General features: G+C 42.4%; 1 protein-coding gene across 1 annotated transcript in view; it reads right to left on the bottom strand.

Annotated features, from left to right (window-relative positions):
- Positions 1-3,275: 3,275 nt before the first annotated feature.
- The window catches only part of SLC2A12 (solute carrier family 2 member 12), a 30,712-nt gene continuing 14,291 nt past the window's right edge, over positions 3,276-19,696 (bottom strand). The window contains exons 3-5 of the mRNA XM_015623354.3: positions 7,186-7,308; positions 4,862-4,994; positions 3,276-3,572 (exon numbers count right to left, since the gene is read on the bottom strand). Coding sequence (XP_015478840.1) covers positions 3,476-3,572; positions 4,862-4,994; positions 7,186-7,308 — 353 coding nt within the window. The 3' untranslated portion in view covers positions 3,276-3,475. The remainder of the gene's footprint in view (positions 3,573-4,861; positions 4,995-7,185; positions 7,309-19,696) is intronic.

Below are 19,696 nucleotides of genomic sequence, written 5' to 3'. Positions count from 1 at the left end.
CTACCAGCTCCTGCATCCTCAATAGGCGATCCAGGCCAGACAGTGTGTCCCTGCGTGGTGGCTCTCACCGCCAGCATGGGGAGCATTGCTTTGGATAAACTTACCTGTCAATCAAGCATCTCTTCCTCAGTGACCATGTTCCCTAGAGCACTGTTCATCATGTCCCTGCTTCTCCATGTGGATCCCATGGAAAACTCCCCAGAGTGCTCAGCTGTAGCACTGGCAGTGCCATAAAAAGTTCATTTCACATTCTTTAGAGAGAAGGGTTGGTTCTATTTATACACCCTACTAAGGGCAGTAGATTGATAACTCTGACTCATTGCTGGCTTGTGGGTTGTCACAGCTACTGGAACTTTTCCTGCAGTTTCTATCACCATTTTATCATTCTCTGACTTGAAGTTAGTGTTACCAGAGAGATTTGTGCTTACATTTTCAGAATTGTATCCTGCTTTTTTCAGGATATGGAACGGATTTGCCAAGTTATGAATTCCAACCCAGTCTTTCCCAGCTTAGTGTTGCCTGCATGTTTAATAAGCATATTCTGTTCTTTAATCCAGTCCATTGATGAAGATACTGAATAATTTTAGATCAGGGACAAATTTCTTTGTGGAGTGCTTCAGAGATCCAGGGATGTGATTTGTAAAATGTATCCCTTTTTTCCCTTGTATTTTCATAGCTGATGAGCTGGTGAGTGCCAGCTCGGTGTCATCAAGATGTGCAGGCTTTGTTATAAGAGACTGTACAATTATTGCTACATTTATAAGCTATATAAGGCTAAGTCTGTAGGACTACAGTTGAGACTGTAGATATAATGATTTTAAAAATCCTTGACCACAGCATCATCACTTTTAGGAGTTATCTGAAGGTCTGTCAGTGTCTCATCAGTAAACATTTATTGAAACTATCCCTTCTTCAGGAATATGGCATTTTTATTTATTTGTTTCCACACTAAATAGGTGTGCATAGGAAAAGTTTAGAAGAGTTTGCAATGATCCCAAAACCTGTAAACTGGGGAGACAATTTCTTTGGTATGTTCTAACTTATTTTTGTAAGAACATTCAGAAAATTTATTGCAGCAGAGGTTTGTTTGGGAAGCTGCAATGCTGAGGAAGATTTTGCAGAAGCCCCTTACACTGAATGCAATGTAATAGAAATTAAAAGCCAATACGACCTTGGATTGTATATGCAAACACCTGCTATCTAGGGGCAGCTATCAGAAAACAGTACCAGCCAGAGCAAATGGGGACACAAGAGGAAATGCAAATAGTCCACTACCTGGTAAAGTCCAGGATCAAGAAATGGGTTAATTTCCTGCAATATAGTCTTAAAATACAGTAATACTAAACATTACTGGATCTAATCCCAGGTACTTGTTAGTATAAGAATGATGCTGACAGCATATTTGTAAGGCTAGCCAGAGCCACCTTAATATCTCTCATTTTGAAGCTGACCCAGTAGAATGCATGATACTGATAGCTGTCCTCCAGCATAAACATGAAGCAGGTGAAGAGATTTTCATAGAAAATATGTGCTATAAAATTAAGGCTCTCATCCTGAGGTAGCTAAATTTTCAGTGACTTCAGGCGAATAATGGCCTTAGCTTCAATGGTTTGTTTTCAGATTTTCAGCATGAGCTCCCTGTCTTGGGTAGATGTGCTTATATAAATTTGTGGTGTCAGTATCTAGAAGCGTGACCATGTGAAAATCTGTTTAGAACTGATCTGCTTTGCTCAGAACTGAAACTTCATCTGTGTCAGTAAGTCACTTTTCCTTCAGTGCAGAGCACAGTCAGGTGGTTTTAATGCTATGAGACAGCAAATAAAGTGGGATCATGTGCTTAGTTCAAACTAGTATCTGCACTCCAGCTGACTCTGTCAGTCTTGCTGCCACAATGAAATGCTGGAAGAAATGCCACTTTGTGGCTACAGAGACAGTCAACATGCTTTTAAAGCATGCTTTGGGTTTTTCTCTTTAAACAAAGAACCATTTATCTATCTGCTAATAAATATTTATCTACTGATCACTCTAACAACGTCTGTTAACCCGCTAAGAAAAAGAAGGCCAATGTTCTTTTATGGGAGCCATATGGATAACCCTTTGTAGAGGCTTGTTCAGTATTTCAGGATACACTTGCTAAGCAAAAACCAAGAATTGGACAGAATTTGTGATCTGCAGTGATTACAGTTCTTGAACTCCCTGTGTGCTGCCATGTACCACGCAATTCTCACTTTCTGAGTCCAAAAGTCAAAGTCTAGTGTGCCCTGTGTTGAGAAATAAAATTATTTTGGCATCAACTCTTGTGCCTTCAGTTTCCAACTTTCCTGGAAATGAGAGGCCAAAGAAATCCTCTCTCCTGTTCGGTAAGGCTGTCATCAGTTTAGAATAATTGATTATGCAAATCATAGAATCAATAAGGTTGGAAATGCGCTCCAATATCATCGAGTCCAGTCTTTGACTAAACATCACCATGCCAACTAAACCATAGCACTAAGTGCCAGTGTCCAGTTGTTTCTTGAACATCCCAGAGACAATGACTCCGCCACCTCCCCGGGCAGCCCATTCCGATGCTTGACTGCCCTTTCAGTGAAAAACTTCTTCCAGACCAGCCTGAACCTCCCCTGGTGCAACTTGAGGCCATTTCTTCTCATCCTGTCACTGACTGCATGGGAGAAGAGGTCTACCCCCACCTGGCTACAATATCTTTTCAGGTGGTTGTAAAGAGTGATGCATTTAATGTCCCACATTAAACAATTTGACAGTGATTTCTGAGCAATATTTCCTAGGTCACTGAATCCTGGCCCTACTGAGAAAATGTATGTAAAATTCCTCTTACAAGTTGATTGTGCTCTGTGTTATAAATAATTAAGTTCAGCTGAAGATCCTTTTTCAAATCCAGTTAAGTGGAATCCTAAATTAATTTATAAAAATTTTACATCCAGTAGTTCTGCACTGTCATCCTTTGCATTCCACAGTTGTCCATTTGTTGTTCCATAGCATTGTTTTCCCTAACTTACTGACAGGGAGTTGTTGACCCTTTTCATCCCCATTTTTGCTAGCCTAAACAAACCTGTCTTTGGTAGCCTCCTCCTGTGAGACTTTCTTCTTCCTGGCACCCTCATTCTTCTTTGCACTTCTTCCAGACTGAACTCTCGCTGAATACAAATAGGAGAATTGTGTGCAATATTCCAATTTCCATTCACCTCCTGTATGCAAGAGGTGAGTAACCTCAGGGGATCAGAGTGAGGGATGCTGGTTTGAAACAGACAGAGCCCGGATTTCCAGTTAGTTATAAACTATAACGACCTTTAATGTTGGCTGTAAACTGCCACTGAAAGAAGTTCTACCAAGAAACATAAGAATATCTTGTGTATAATGACAATACCGCGTGTCCCGTAAGAGTGTGAGCATCGCAGAGCATTTAATTTTTCTTCTTTTAATCAGTCTTTTGGTGAAGGTTGCTTTGCTTGCCCCGCGTCTAGTAGAGCTGCTCTTTCTCTCTCTTGGCAAGTTCCACCGGCACCAGTTTCTCTCTTCGCTGGCTCACCCCGCACAAAGGCGTCCTCACGTATTTCCTGCAGAAGCACAAAACCCCCGCACACGCTGGGCACTCCGCTCTCCCTGCGGCACACCCCTGCCACAGCGGGGTCCGGCACCACGGCACAGCGCACCCCGGAGAGCCGCCCCGGGATGCCCTGGGATAGCCCGGGATGCCCTGGGATAGCCCGGGGTGGCCCGGGATGCCCTGGGATAGCCCGGGATGCCCTGGGATAGCCCGGGATGCCCTGGGATAGCCCGGGATGGCCCGGGATGCTCCGGCGGCTGCCGGCGCTTCCCCGCCTGCCCGCTCGGGGGCGGCCCCGCCGCACGCTCTGCCCGGAGCGTCCGCGCACCGCCGGCCCCGGCTCTGGCAGGGATGGATGCTTTCCTCTAAGCCAGAGGGCCAGCGGCAGCACAGTGGCTAGTCTGTAAACTAATTAGTCCATAAACGAGCTCCTTCAAGCCCGGCTGAGTTGCAAATATTCTCCTGTAATCTAAAAAGTACAAATACAGGATGGTGCTAAGATGTTCACACATGAATTATTTTTACTGCCAAAATAATATATCTAGACTGGTAGGTTAATTCAGGCTGAAAAAGGCCTCTAAAATCGTCAAGCCCAGCTGTTAACCTAACACTGTTATTTTCACCATTAAACCATGTCCCAAAATACCAAATCTAGATAATTTTTTAACATCTCCAGGGGTAATGATTCCACCACTTCCCAGGGAAGCCTCTTCCAACACCTTATCACCCTTTGAGTAAAGAAATTTCTCCTATTATCCAATCTAAACCTCCCCTGATGCAATTTGAGACCATTTCTTCTTGTTCTGTCACTTGTTGCTTGGGGGAAGAGACTGACTCTCACCTTTCTACAGCACTCAGTAAAGATACAAGAAAAGCCAATCTACAACAGCTATCAAAATTCACATGGAGCCTTGAAGTGACACGCAGGGCAGGCCAATTTGAAATACAGGATCTCTCCTTTCCACCTTCTGTATGCAACCCAAAACACACAAACCTAAATGCAAGATCTGAGTCATCCTCTCATCCAGGAATGCCAGACAGCAAAAGTGCTGGGGAGCCAGGCTTGGCTGCACGTTCCTCAAAGGGGTGCTCAAAAACCACCTCACCTTTAGGGCCAGTCCTTCAGCACCAACAAAATGTTTGGTTGGCTACTGAGGTCAACATGTGCAAGCTCAAGCCTTGAGAGAATTGGAGTTTTCCCACATAGTTTCCTTTTTTTTTTTTTTTTCCCAATATGTGGTGTTGAAAGGCTTTGTCTCTCTGACGCTTGGGGGATGCAGTCACACACTTGGTACTTACTGTTTAGCTAGTTCCATGGATATTTGCTCCAAAGAGCATCCTTTTGTCTCTGGTATAAACATGATAACAAAAGCCAGTGATGCCAGGCTCATTATTGTGTAGATGAAGCACACCCAGGACAAGCCAATGAGCTCTACAAAGGAAGAAAATATGACTTTAATTTTCAAATATACCAATTTTTCTTCCTGTTGCTGCATTTTATAGGATGCAGCCCCTAATGCACATGAGAAGTTAGAAAGAAGCTAGGCTGTTATTCTTAGCTCACATCAAAAAAGAAGAGTGGCTTTGCTTTTTCTATTACTTCTTATGAAATAAAATGAAGGAGTTCATATTGGCCTACTTAGCTTGAACCTATTGGTTGATTTGCAATCACTCTGAATGAAAACAGTGAGTAGCCATTGTTACTGGTTTGTGGGAAGGCAGTGGGGATCACAAGTGCCTTGAATTTTTGCCTGTGTCTGGTTTTGGTGCACATTCTTTCTTGGAGCAAATCCAAGCATTTTTCACACTATTACAGTTGTCTCCAGCTAATCCTCCCCACCTGTCAGTGCCCAGCATTTCCACTGAGAGTCATGGGTGCTGTGCCAGAAAATGGTCCAAGAGTGAGCTCCGAATGGGGCTATCCAAGAACTAATGGTTTTGTGAGCCTACAGCCCAGAGGCAGGTAGATCCAAGGGATGCATCTGCAGCCCCTGGAAAGTAAAGCGTGTACAAACCCAACAGTCTGCTGCAGCCCCCTTAGCCCTTTTCCCTGCTAAGATAAACCTGGACAGCTGAGACATTTGTCATTTGTGTCATGAGCTGAAAATTGCAGCTGAAGCTGCTAATCCAGCTCTGAATCAGCACCTGAGTAGAGATGCTGCTGGCCACCGTGTCCTCCACGTGTATTCATTTGACAATAGAATCCCAATCCTGCCTTTCTGCCATAGACAAGGAATGCATATTTTCTTGTACTTACATTTTCATAAATCCGGATTAGACCCAGCTAAGCCAAGGGAGTTACTGTGGCTTCACAGTCTTTGAAACTGAGACCGGGATAACAGCGAGACGTACATTAACAAGTAACACTGCACGACAAGAGGGGACCTCCCAGTGAAACAGCTGACACCGAGCACTTGAGGTCTGCCCTAGGTGGTTTTGGGGACATTTCTTTAAGAATAGCTCAAGTCCGGTCCAAGGACTGAGCAAGTGTTGGCAGCCAGACTGCCTACAATATGCATTTTCTGTTTTGGTCTTGTCCAAAAGCTTGTGCAGCTCTGTGATGGGCAGTGAGACCAAGGGTCTTCTTTAAAAGGAAAGTTTCCTTTTAAAGAAGACCCTTGATCCAATTAAAGTGAGAGTGTGAACACACTGAACTTCATATTCATGTCACATATTACATATATATGTCATATGTTTCCTAGTTTTAATCAAGATAGTACTCAGGATGGTTTTTTCTTTCTCTCGTTTTTCTTTTTATTTTTCTTTTTTTTTGAAAGAAAACACAAATATGAGGCCCATTTTAGTAACAGATCAACAGATCACACTCATTTTTGTACGAGATCACACGCATTTTCAAATCTGTCTTTAACAACATCTATTGGGGTCAAAACTATCTTGACTTTTTGTGAGTTGATTGTCTGCCTCTGGTGGAGAGTAAGTGGACTTAAGGGAAACCTGGAATTTCTGCTCTCTTATATATTTTGATTGTCAGCACATATTTTCCTCACAATAAGACCAAAAACTAAAATTTGCAAAGCCTCATGTAATATAAAATTAGAAAAATAAATTTGCTAATCAATAAATTTCAGCATCAGCATTTAACCTTCCCCTTTGATTATCATCATATTAGAAGTCACATACAGTAGTCTACTTTCTCACATTCAAACGTGAAAGACTTTTACCTCACAAAGACACTTTTTTCTAAAGAAAATTTTCTGAAAGCCAAGACATTCCTGTGAAAAAGAATTAATTAAATGGGATTGTGCTTAAAAATGTCTGATCAGAAAAGCTGTGGTGTGATCTAGAACAGAACTTGCATTGATTTCAGAAGATGCAGGATTTAATCCTAAACATTATGTATTTTCAGCCTACCAATGGTGTTTTTAAGACCTGAGTCTCACAGCCTGTGGAGTTGATGTGCAAGGTGGTCTGACAGCCAGCACTGTGAGGCTGAACTTACTGGCACCAACAAACATGTGGTGGGTGAAGTTACACCAACACCTAAACAGAGATCTTTTCTCCTGGGCTTTCACAGCTGCAATTGTAGCAATGCTTTTGTATAAGAGAGACTTGTTTTGCCCACTATGAGAATATCAGCTTGGAAGGACATGGAGAAATCTTACCAGTTACAGTCAAAAATGTCAAGGAGATGAGGAGATTTATACCCCAGTTCATGCTAGACGTCAAAGCCATGGCCCGTCCTCTGATCCCACCGGGGAAAATTTCACTCAGGACCAACCAGGACACTGAAATACAAAGAAAAAAAAAATATTTCTTTGGAAGGAAGGCTCTCCTTGATGTAAATCTAGGCACTCCATGGATTCAGGTGACGCCACCTGAAAGAATAAGTTGATTTTCAGGGGGTTAGGTTTGTGAGGGCCCACACTCTGCAGGCAGCATGTGCAGCAATCAGCATCACCTCAGGTCACCATCCCGTCATCCCTGCCCAGTGGGTGCCTGAGCCAGTGACAGGTGGCACTGGACTGGGGAGGTGAGCTCTGACTGGACATCTGGGTATGAAAGGCAGTTCTGACTAAATAACTCTCCGGTGACATAACACTAATGGAAGTGGGGCAGCAAACCAAAGCAATCTTCAGCCTCAGAAGGGCACTGTGTGTTTATGCCACCTTATAAATCAACCTGCCACACTGAAGTATGCTTGCTATTCCAGCTCTCTGCTCCACATAAATGAGATTGGTGAGGTATAAATGAAGAGAGAGGGGCTGATTTTTGACTCCTTCATATCACGCCACACCACACCACACGTGATCTAAATGCTGGTGCTGCTAGCTCACAAAAACAAATTCAGACATGAAGAGCTGGCCGTGTAATCACCTTGATAGCAAAAGCAAAAAAAAAAAGAAAAAGACAAATTTTTGTACTGTTTCTGATTACCAGAAAACAAATGAACAAAAACCCATACACAAACAAACCCAAAGCCCAGCCAAAAACCTGCTCCACCCTCTCCTTTTGCTGACAAGCAAGATGCATTAGCAAGAGGTTGCTGTCTGGAGAGGTTGTGGGTTAGCAGATAACCACAAGAGCACAAGAGCAGCGAGGTACTCATGGATAAGCTGTGTCTTCAGACCCTTGGACATGGCCATTATAAATTGCTCATCTGTGCTGAGCATTCTGCAGAATGACAAATGGGAGTTTACCCAGAACACATGCACTGGGCAGTTTAAAAGATACATTTTCAAAATAGGCTCCTGTATGTCCAAGTGCGTTTCACACTATACTATTCCTTTGGATGCTTGTGGAATTCCTGTGACAGCACTGGTAAAACTAGGAAGAAAAAGGTTCTTCAGGAGAAAATTATAAAGGACTATCTGAAATGGAAAAAAAACCCCTGAATTTAGAGTCAACAGATCCAATCTTAGCAAATTCTAGATTTCTTTGTACCATAGATTTATATTAAATTTTTTTCAGGGGACTTGGCCCAGATTTTTATATTTTTTAAAGAAAAAAAAAACAAAACAAAAGCTTCACTCCTACCATGGGAGTCACCCAGAAGAGTGATAATTTTATTACACAAGATCAAGACCACACTTCCTAATGGCCTAAGCCTGTTGGGTTTAGTCAAGTGGCCATAACACAGCCACCACATCAAACAGCATCCATGAGAGACTTTTGTTCCTTTTTTTTTTCTTTTTGTAAAGACTTGGATCACATCAAGCTTTAACACACTTGCTGCTGACAAGACAAATGTTGCTGTGAAGAAGCACCACTGGCGTGTTCTGTGGTGTGCCCACAGACGAGGAGGGAGCGAAGAAGAAGCGAACTGACTTCTCAAGCAGGTGTTTGTCCCTGCCAAGCCAGCTAGCCCTGCACCTGAGCAAATTCATGGGCATGTCATGATTGCATTTTGCACCCCCTCAGCACCAACTAATTGAAAGTTAGTCACAAAACTTCAGGAGCTGAAAAGCAAAGCAGCAAGGAAGCAAGAGGTGTGAGGTGTACATTCACAGCACCATGGCCTGCCAGCCAGCACAAAAGCTCGGCTGAAAAAATTGTTACACATCAAAAACTGGCAAAAGAGATATTTACCGTCACATAAGAATTAAAATAAAGGTAGAAAGAATCCAAACCCACTTTCTGCTGGGCATAAACCAACCTCCAGGAACAAAGCAGTGTTCTGGGCACTGGAGGATGGATGGCTCATGTTGCAGCTAAAATGTGTGGCACTGTGGCAACTTCAATACCATGCAATTTTCCTAGGACAATCTGGCCCTTTCAGCCTAACTGATAATTTGTCTGGAGGTTTGAATTGTGTTGTTTCTGCATCACCTGTAATAGTGGTTAGCTGCTTTTATTGCAACCACTTATTTAGTTTAGACAGATGCCACCAAAACACCAGGACTGTTCTTCGTGTCTGCTAATGATAGCTACACCCGCTGGCATGGCCCTGACCTCTGCTTAGCTGGCAAGGAGTGGATAGGCTCATTCCCCCAGGGGGAAAGAGCAGTTGTAGAAATCTGACACTACAGTCTGTTTACTCCTTTCCCCAAGCTGAAGCAGCAATAACCATCGATTCTTTGCTTTTAGCACCTCTCTGGGATTGTGTTTTCTATTTGTGCCTTTGCCAAAAAGCAGCAGCTGCTGTAGGTATGGCAGGGATGTGACTTGCTCTGGGGAAGCCAGCAGCTAGGTTCAGGCTCCCATTCATAATGACTGCCACTACCTTCTGTGCTGTGCACACAGCACTGCAGAAATTTAACCTTCACGCTCCCAAAGTCACTGCCAAGCCACCCGTGTGCTCTGCCTTCACCAGCCTAAGCAGTGGCATTCTACAGGGGAAATCAGCCTGTCCTTGAAAAGAGGATCCAAGTACCACCCTTCACCCCGCCACTGCTCCATCTGCTGTGTAACACAGCAGTATTTCCAAAGGATGCTGCCATACTGACCACACTGCACACACTCTGTAGGTTTCGGTGTCTGCTCCAGCCACCCCTGGCTGGTGTTAGTGGAATGGGTGGGAAAAGAGCTGGTGATCCCCAGGTCAGATGTAGGCAAGAGATGAGACTAAGGGCTGGAGAGCATGGTTCTCTGTACTGGATTCAACAGCTGCGGGATTTGTTGCTGCAGGCAGTAACTCACCTTTGCTGACCCGCACTGTGTTGTGTGTTGACAGCAGTTAAGAAAAATTGTGCAGTTTAATGGTTCTTTATAATGGTACAATATAGAGAAAAGAGCACACTCTGCAAATGCAGACAGAAATACTGCATTGGATCAGAAAGCTTAACTGTTTCATTACATATCACAGAAACTAGATGGCCTGATATTCCTTGCCCAAGTGGAAAGGGCAGAGGATTCAGATATAATAAACAGCCCCATGACCGGATGGTGACATCCACCTCTAAACAAAGTCACAGGGGCTGTACAAGCAGGAAAGAGAATAGTAATTGAAGACTTCAGCTAGTCCCATTAAGACTGAATAAATCTCATAATTGAGCACAGCACTGGGAGTACATTTTACAAACCAGATATGATGGTTCCTTTTAGCACTTTGTTGGATATTTAATGAGAGAAAAAAAGGCAAATTGTGTTTCAGTGCTGAGCCTGGGTATTTCAAGATGCAACCATGATCAAGATGCTCTGTTACACTGGTTCTAACATTCAAAATTCAATATTCTTGTAGAAAGGGAAAAGTCAAGAGCCTAGCAGATTTTGTTTTGAAAAGAGAACAATATTAACACACACATACTTTCTATAAAGACCAGGGTAAGGGCTTCAGTGGTGCTCCGGAGAATGTTTAAACTACATGGCTGAAGGCTTAAAATATACATAAAACCAAATAAATGAGAAATAGCTCAGCACAGATAAACTACTGAATGAAGAAAACTGTTAGAAATAGGAAAGTGCCTTTAGAAAAGGTGTAAATTGTGCCCAGGCAAAGAAAATACAGTATGATTGCTGAAATACTACTTGCAATATGATCATCAGGCAGCCAAGTGTTTTGAGTGTGCTGGCCAAGAGGATGAGAGGCCAGGGACAGAGACAGCGACATCCCAGAATTAAAGGAATTCCACTGGGATGCAGGAAGGGATCATCCCACCAGAGTGTACCAAGCTCCCAGCTGGAGCTAAGATAAAGCTGACTAATATCATCTGAAAAGAGGGATATGTACAGTGTCTTGAAGAAGAGTCCTAAGGAAAACCCTGCATTTTGAAAGAGTTAAGGAACACAGGGTTAGAAATGAATGAGCCACTGTGCTTTTCAGCTTCAAAAAGCTTTGGTGAGGTGCTGTGGGATAGAAGAGCAAAGGATTTAGTCACATTCTAAAAGATACAAACCAAGAGAATCCAAGTGACATTACCAGGTACAGCAGTTAGGTGAGGCAGAAGGATACGCTTTTTCACACAATGTGTATTTATTTCAGCCATGGAACTCACTTTCACAAGATAGTTCCAACATGAAAAATATTAGTCCATTAAATCATTAAATGCTGGGTGTCAAAGCATTATTTATCCAGATGTGTGGAAAAAGATCCATCCAGAACTATTGTTCACAATAGTAAAAATAATTGGTCAATATTTTTCTCAAAGTTTTCTAAACTACAGATAGGCAGAAGGACAACTGTGCATGCTGCATGGACCTCCTCTTCTTCTCTCTTCTCTCTTCTGTCCTGTCTCTCAGCACTTGTTATGTAACCTGGAGGTTATATAGTTGGAGGCAGAGTAGCACACTGATTAAGTGGACTTTTTGTCTGAGCCAACATGGCTAAACGAATATAAATGAACTTTATACCTGGGCTGTAAGCAAAGAGATGTCTCAAACTTCATGTGACATCTTCCTTACTTCCTTACTTTACTGCTACCCAGTAAATAAATTTTAAAAAGTGAAATTAACATACATCAGAAAAGCAGAAAAATCTGAGAATAACTGAAAAATACTGTGAGATTAAGGGTGCTCAACATTCAAGTGAGGTACATGAATGAAAAACATCCTTGTTTTGACCTTTTCCTGCCAGGAGGTAGAAGCAAATTGGAAGCTGCTCAGCAGCTCTTATTAATGAAATATTAGATTCCCTTGGTATTCATTTGTTGCTTAGCATTTTTTTCCATGTACCTGTATTGTGTGAGATCAAATTATTTATGGTGAGATTCAGAAAATTGCCATTGCAATACTTGAAAGAATTCAAGTTTCTGAGGTATAAACTCTGGAAAGTGATTAATTTGGCTTACAGCTTAGGAGGGAAGTAGGCAGAAGTATTTTAGATTTTGAAAAAGAGGACTGGGTTGTTAACAAAACAAGGTCCAAGGGAAGTTAAGGGAGGGATTGAAGTAACACAGACAGACCATCTAAGAGTGTGCAACAAACAATGAGTGCCGGGGAAGGATGCAAACAAGTCCCTGCAAAGCTGCCATGAGCAGCAGGACTTGGCTAAGGACTGGCTTTGCCAAGACCAAATTGTTATTCCAGGCTTATGAAACTCAACAGGTTTTTAAGTTTCCTGGCTTCTGGCTTTGCTGGGTATTACCAGAAATATCCAAGTGGCCAACCACTTCCCACTAAAGGCCAGGTTCAGCAGTGTCTGGTCCTGATTTCAAAGGGCACATTGTGCCATCAAAGGGGATGGAACAAGCCTTCCGAGTGTGCATGGTGGTGAGGTGTGTGCCTGTCACAGAACTGGCACAGAGCTGGGCTTGGGGGACACATGTGCTGCTGTCACACACCAGCACCATCCCAGCACGGCTCCCAGCACCCACACAATGTAACTCCGGCAAAGGCTTTCACAGTAGATCCAGTGAAAGTCATCTGTGGGGCTGGCAAAAGTGAGGGATGCTTAATCTGGAACAAGGAGAAGGTAAGAGAGAGCTGGTCCTTTTCCAAAGCAGATTAAGAAGATAGGACACAGGAAAAGTTAACTTAAACTCTGTCCACAGTTTTGTGCGAGAGGACAAAGTAGACAATTGTGACTGGCATTAAAAATCTATGACTTTGCTTAATAAGAGACATCTTTCTCTCTGGCTCTCCCTCTTAATATGAAACTGAAGTGGCTGCTCAAAATTAATAACTGGCAAATATAAAGCAAATGAGCAGCTTTATTGCTTTGGAGAGCATGTAAGCTGCCAGCAGAGAGCCAGTCTGACAGGGTCAAGTCTTACACTGTGTGTGCACATTAAAATGAATGGAATTGCTGTATTGCTGAGAGATGGGGGAGTCAGGAGAAGCCTCAGCTAATCTCATGTCTCTGCCTGCATCCTGATCTCTGCAGATGAAGGCAATAAATATGCACTTTAATTCTATGGCTGTTGAGGTGCTTCTCTCCAAGCAGCAGACTACTGGCTTCATGATGCCTGATGCCGCTGATGATCCAAGGAGCTGTGACATGGTGTGCCAAATCTGAATTCTTTTTCTTTTCTTCTGAAAATTCTGTTTCTAATGGTTAACCCTTTAGGCTGACTCCTTGCAGTAATATTATTAGGATAAGTGGGATTTAATCCTTTTTCTCTGAGGCTGTATCACAGCACATAAAAAGTGTTGTCCACTGTTTGCACTATTTGCATCACTATCTAATAGACAGGCTGAGCACTCCCATGTGGCTTTTTAAGGAATCTTGAAGTGGACCATTGAAATCACTCATGTCTCCTCCAGTTTATGACAGAGCAACAGGAGGGGTCTGGGGAAAGATACTGGTTCCAAAACATTACCTCCATCATCTGTGCTCTGGGCCACTTGAGAAGGAGGGCAGTGAGATGCAATTCACATCAATTTTCCTAGTGATCCTTTCTCCCTTAGCCTTCTCACCACTGTAGGCCTGCACTTTAATGCTTTTTTTTTGCTACTATTCAAATTTTCATCTCCATGAACTCAAAAGAAATGCTATGGCTCATATGGGCTTTCTTTTTAAATGAAAGCCGTTCAATATATTCTTAAATTTGTTGTCAGTGGTCCTCAATTACTGTTCATTTTCATCTGGAAAGAATAGTCACAAATGAGTGTTCTTACAGGAGGTGATTCCCATCTGAAGGATTACTGGGCAAGTAGTGGTACATACATAAGGATATAGAAATGGTAGAATTATCTCAGTTAATGTGATTTGTAGACCATCTTGCCCAATAAAAGTGCTCAGCAGAAAATCTATCAGTAGAATCCTCCTGTTTCAGCTGGCAGAGAGTCCATTTTCTTCTGAGTAGCTGGTACAGTGCTGTGTTTTGGAATTAGAATGAGAACAATATTGATAACACATTGATGTTTTAGTTGCTGGTAAGTAGTGCTTACCCTAAATCAAGGACTTTTCAGTTTCCCATGCCCAGTTTTCCATTCCCAGTGAGCAGGTGCACAAGAAAGTGGGAGGGAGCATGGCCAGGACCATTGAAAGGATCTGGCCAAAGGGATATTCCATACTATAGAGCATCATGCCCAGATTATATACTGGGAAGAGCTGGCTGGGAACCAGCTCTGCTCAGGAAAAGTCTGGCCATCAGTCAGTGGGAGGAGAGCAATTGAGTTGCACATCACTTGTTTCTCTTGGTTTTTATTCCTCTCTCTCTCTCTTCCCTTTTCATCACGGTTATTGGTATTGTAATCATTATTATAATTAGAATTATTATTTTTGTTTATATCAATTATTAAACTGCTCTTATTTCAACCCATGAGGTTTAACTTTTTTTTTTCCAATTCTCCTCCTTAGTGGGCAAGGGGCAGGGTAATGAGTGAGCAAGCAGCTGTGAGGTACTTAGTTGCCAGCTGGGGTTAAAAAAGAATGTATCACAGCCCTACTGTTGGCAGATATGTAATAGTCTGTACCTCCCTTCAGGTACCCTAAGAAAAGTTGTTTTGAACCAATGTGTGAGATGACAATTCTGTTTGCAACTGGATATTACAGCCACCATTTCTCTCGTCCTTTGTTATGTAGACACTCAAATTCTCCCATCAAGGCAGAACAACGTGCAGAGCAGCAGAAAAGAAAAAAAAAAAAAAAAAAAGAGAGAGAAAAAGGAAAAAATTAAACAAACTTTCAAGGGAGAATGTGCTTATTATAATAAAACACATACTTCCATCCAAAAAAGGGCCCTTTAATCAAAACCTGCAATATGTATTCATGTTTGTAGGTGTTTATTTGTTCAGAATATTGAATCCAGGATAATCCTCTGAGGCATTTGCAGAGGAATGACTGCAGAAGCCAGAAGCCCTAATTCATGAGGAAGTTCTATGTGAATTAGTTCAGCTTATCACATATTTCACTTCCAGAAAGTATGCAGAGGAGAAATTACCCAGTTGGGTGGGATAAGTGAACCTGTTTTTCCAGTACCCAAGGCTACTGGTAGTCCTTGAGGGGTTGCACAGCAGGAAAAAAACCTGTTGTGAACAGCAATTGGGGGCAACTTAGGCCTTTGAATTGGGGGCAACTTAGGCCTTTGCTCTTGAAGAACAGAGATTTATTTGTGTGCATGCCTTACTAAACTCCCAGTGGAAAGGATAAGCAACATTTTACAACAGTGACTTATTTAGTGAGAGGCCTGTGGTGATCCAGGTTTTTTTAAGTTCCTCACTGGAAACTGCTGCTCATGCTTTGCTTTGGCTGCTGCTGCAGGAAGGCAGTGAGGAGGAATGTGTGAAGGCTCTGGGTTTAACCACCAGAAAGTGTCTTTTAGTTCTGTATCTTCCATAAGAGTTTTCTGCACTTAGGGTTGATTTCCAAAGAAGCTGGGTTCCCTCCTGCATGCCCTTTCCCTTTGTGGAAATCTTCCTGGCTTTCTTCACAGAGCTCAGAGTGGCACAGGAATTTGGATGCCATGGGAGAAACAGTCTCCTGGCTGCATGCACTGACTTACCTCGCTCCCTGTGCTTTGGCTGACAGTCTCACCTTCCTCAGCAGTGCCAGTAAATTATGTGATTGATTACACATTTCTAGCTTTTCAGCACAACTATTTTCTCACACTGTATAATGCATGTTTTAGTTTCATGAACTTTACAAGGGAAATAAAATCCTGACTTTGCACTTGAAGTCCTACTGACAGTTTTAGTTTCTGCACAAAGCTGGCCCAAGATCAGCTTGCCTCTAAAAAATTCTTCTCTGTCCCTCTTTCCTGAAGGAAACTGGATTTTATGAAGCTTGATAGATGACCTGCAAAGTTTTTCACATATTTCAGTATCACAATGGTCTTGTCTCCTAGAACATGGCTAAGGAAACTAATATGAGTTAAACTTTTAAACTGTGCATAATTTTAAGCACAGGCTCAATTTCTCTTAAGCAGCACCTTTGTGTCAATAGGTTTACTAACACAGAGCTATTGGTAAAGAGATATTTACAACAGGCAGAGCACCAAGCTCAGGACACTGACTCAGATTCCTCAAAGTGGAGCATATTTTGCCAAACCACAGGAAGTCACCTACCTTTTCAACAGGAGATTGAACCACTGACACTGCAGAGACATAGGAAGAGTGGCTGGGACATGGTGTGGTCTCTCCCTCTTTTCACAGCAGCCAGGGCTCTGTCTCTCAGAAGCCAAAGCCTTTGGCCTGATCCACCAAGACTTTCCCTCATTAACATATTAGAGTTACAAACAGGAACATAAATGTCAGTAAAGATCATGTCTCTGATTTCAGGTGCACTTCAATATAGAGATTAAATTCAGTCTTGGGGTTGAAATATAGTAACATAATAAAAAAATTAAGAAGCTCCCACTGATATTCCCATGCCTCATTATTTTGCAATTATTATTGCAAAAGCAATTTTTCCTTCTTATGACCTTTTTGACATTTACAAAAGCCCCCCAATTTTTGTAGGTTTCATCACGTGAGATAAGACAAACCTATTTATCTGGTATCTTAGAAAGTACCTTCTGCAATTTGAAATCCTATAATTAACATCCAGCTATCCAAAATTATCTTAAATTGGCTTGCACTTCACTACTACCAATCAGCCTTTTTGAAAAGGCAAACCTGTTCCTAGGACAGCTGATGTGCTAACAAGAGGCCTCAGATAAACTTTATCTGGGGCAAGGAAGTAGGGAGAAGTGGGCAATTTACAACCCTTGCTTTATTTCTCATTTTGGTATGCCTTGTCTTTCTACTGCAGCTTGGTAGTAGAGACACAGTGTGAAATAAAGGCCATGTGAGGCAGCATTTGAATAGCACAGGAATGATGAACTAGATAAGCACGTGGAGTGTCATATTCAAACCACATGGATGCATGCATTAAAAGATGATTCAGTACAAATAAACAGTGCTAGGAATCTGGTCATAAAACAAAGAACCTAAGATAATTTTTTTTTATTATGTGAAATAGGACTTTCTGTACCGTTTCTCAGTGAAACATGCGTATTCCCCTAAGTTTATTATCTTGATTAAATTCCAACACAGCATTTAAGCACTTGGTTGGGTTTTAAATACTTGATTTAGTCCCCACCACTATCCCATTTTCCAGAGTAAACTGCAAAAAAAATATAAAATTGATTCTTCTCATTTCTGAGAATTTTAAGGTCAGGCCACAGCTTCTGTGAAAAATGTAGAAACTCAAAAATAAAACATTGTAAACAAATGTCATGCAAGGCAATGTTGAGCTAGAATATCTGTTGACATCAGATTCCTGTGCACTATAAATTAATACAACAACCACATGCTTTTGAAAGCCTGAAATGCTGCTTTAATGTAGGAAATATTGAGGTGATTTCTAGGTATCTGACTTTTTTACCAGTGTTTTCCAAGACAGTGCAAAACCATTAAGCTGACAATATTTCAAAACACAGGAACAGCCAACTAAATCCGTGGAAAGTTCAGAATTTCTGCACTGACAGTTCTCATTCCCACAAGATTTTCCAGTTTCAGGTCAAGCATTTGGTGGCCAAGATTAAGCCCAAGAGCATTAAGGAGCAGAGAAAAAGCATCCTGTGCAATCTGTATTGTCAGGATGGCAAGAGATATGACCTCTGTGATCGAGTCCCTGGGCTGGGCAGTGTCATGTGTCAAACCAGCAGTTCTGGGTTTTGTTACAGATGCATTTTGTTAACTGTGCTAATGAATCAAGCTTTAACTAGGTAGCCAATTAATCTAACAAACACAGGACCAAAGTCAAAGGGACTAAATTTGCCTCCAGTATAGTTCTCTGGGATTTAGGGCAGTGGGTCTTGACTCGATTAATCCAATGAAACACATAGAGAGAGACCACCAGAAACCACACAAGATTGTATAAAAAAGACAGTGATGGACTGAGGATGGATTTACTTCCTTCCTCACCTCTATGGATTTCACTTTTCTTGTCAACCTTTGAGCTTTCTTCCAAACTCCTTTATCTTTCTTGCATGATCCTGCTTCCTTCTTCCCCACTTTCCCCATCACGGGTTTAAAGCTGCATTTAAATGACTCCAACAGCTCAGAATAAGATGTAGAGAAAAGAAGTGGGTTTTTTACATGGGAATAGACTAGACTAGACTAGACTAGAATAGTTCAGTACAAAGAGACATACAATGATCATCTAGTCCAACTGCATGACTACTTCAGGGCTTACCAAAAGTTAAAGCATACTATGTGTGGAATGCTGTCTACTTTAGTTTCCAGGTCATCCCAAAGTTCCTTTAATAGCCAGTAAGGGAGGGAGCATTGTGCCAATGGAAAGGTCACAGATTTCACTGGTTTCACACAATATTCTGAGTTGGAAGGGACCCACAAGGATCATCAAGTCCAGCTTTCAAGTGAGTGGCCTGTACAGGGGTTGAACCTGCAACCTTGGTTTTATTCATGCCCTGAGTTAGAGAGCAGTGGTCTGAAAGCCCCCCATTGGTGGAGAAAGTATTACCCTTTGTTGATAATCTGAGGAATCTGGCTCCTGGGAATCTGGATTCCCAAACACATTGAAACATCTGTTCCATTTTAGGTACAAATTATCTCAGTTTAAAAATATCCATTCAAGCAGATATAAATTTAACTCAGATATACTCAATATGGCAAATCTGCCTAGGTTTAAACTAGAAATGGACACCTATCATCCTAAACTATGCTTTCATCAGTAAAAATTTGCTCTTAAGGAATGCCCTAAAGACTAGGGGCTTGTCTTTACCAACTTCTCTGTGTGGATTTTGCTCCTCCCAGAGCTGATGACCCACACAGAGAGCTCCCACAGCAGCAAGATGTGCATCACAGGAGGGCTTGCTGGAGACCACAGTCCCTGCACATTCCTGGGGGAACCCAGCCTGGGGGGGTACAAATACACAATCCTGGGTTTTTCATGTGTGAGGAATTTAACCAGTGGGAAACTAATAAAACACAAAGGCAGGCTTGGTGGCCTGCCACCCTTCCCTGCATTAGGATAAAGATGGAGTGACTGTAGTGACCACAAGCCCCTGGTTTGTTCACCTGTGTCTATCCTCTCTTGTGCCTGCTCCAACAGCTTTGAGTCTGCCTGCTGTGCCTCTGCATCCACACAAAGAGAGGAGGGAGGTGTTAGGGACCCCCAAGCGCAGGAGGAGCTTTAGTCAGAGGTTGCTGTGAGAGAGTGGCTGAGAGTCCATCACAGAGCCTTCCTGGGGGGGAAGCACTGTCCCCAGAACTGCAGTGTCCCCATTTGTGGGTCCTGTGCTCACCTCCCCTCGTACTTGGTCTTCAGATCTGCTTTGCATCCACTGAGGGTCTGGACCTCACAGCCCTGGACACTGCTGTGCTGCTCCCAGCAGCCAGCTGGTCTCGTTT

The sequence above is a fragment of the Parus major genome, chromosome 3, assembly GCF_001522545.3.
Source record: "Parus major isolate Abel chromosome 3, Parus_major1.1, whole genome shotgun sequence".
In the NCBI taxonomy this organism is placed as follows: domain Eukaryota; kingdom Metazoa; phylum Chordata; class Aves; order Passeriformes; family Paridae; genus Parus; species Parus major.
The sequence above is the reverse complement of the archived record's forward strand: the minus strand, read 5'-3'. Positions and strand labels throughout refer to the sequence as shown.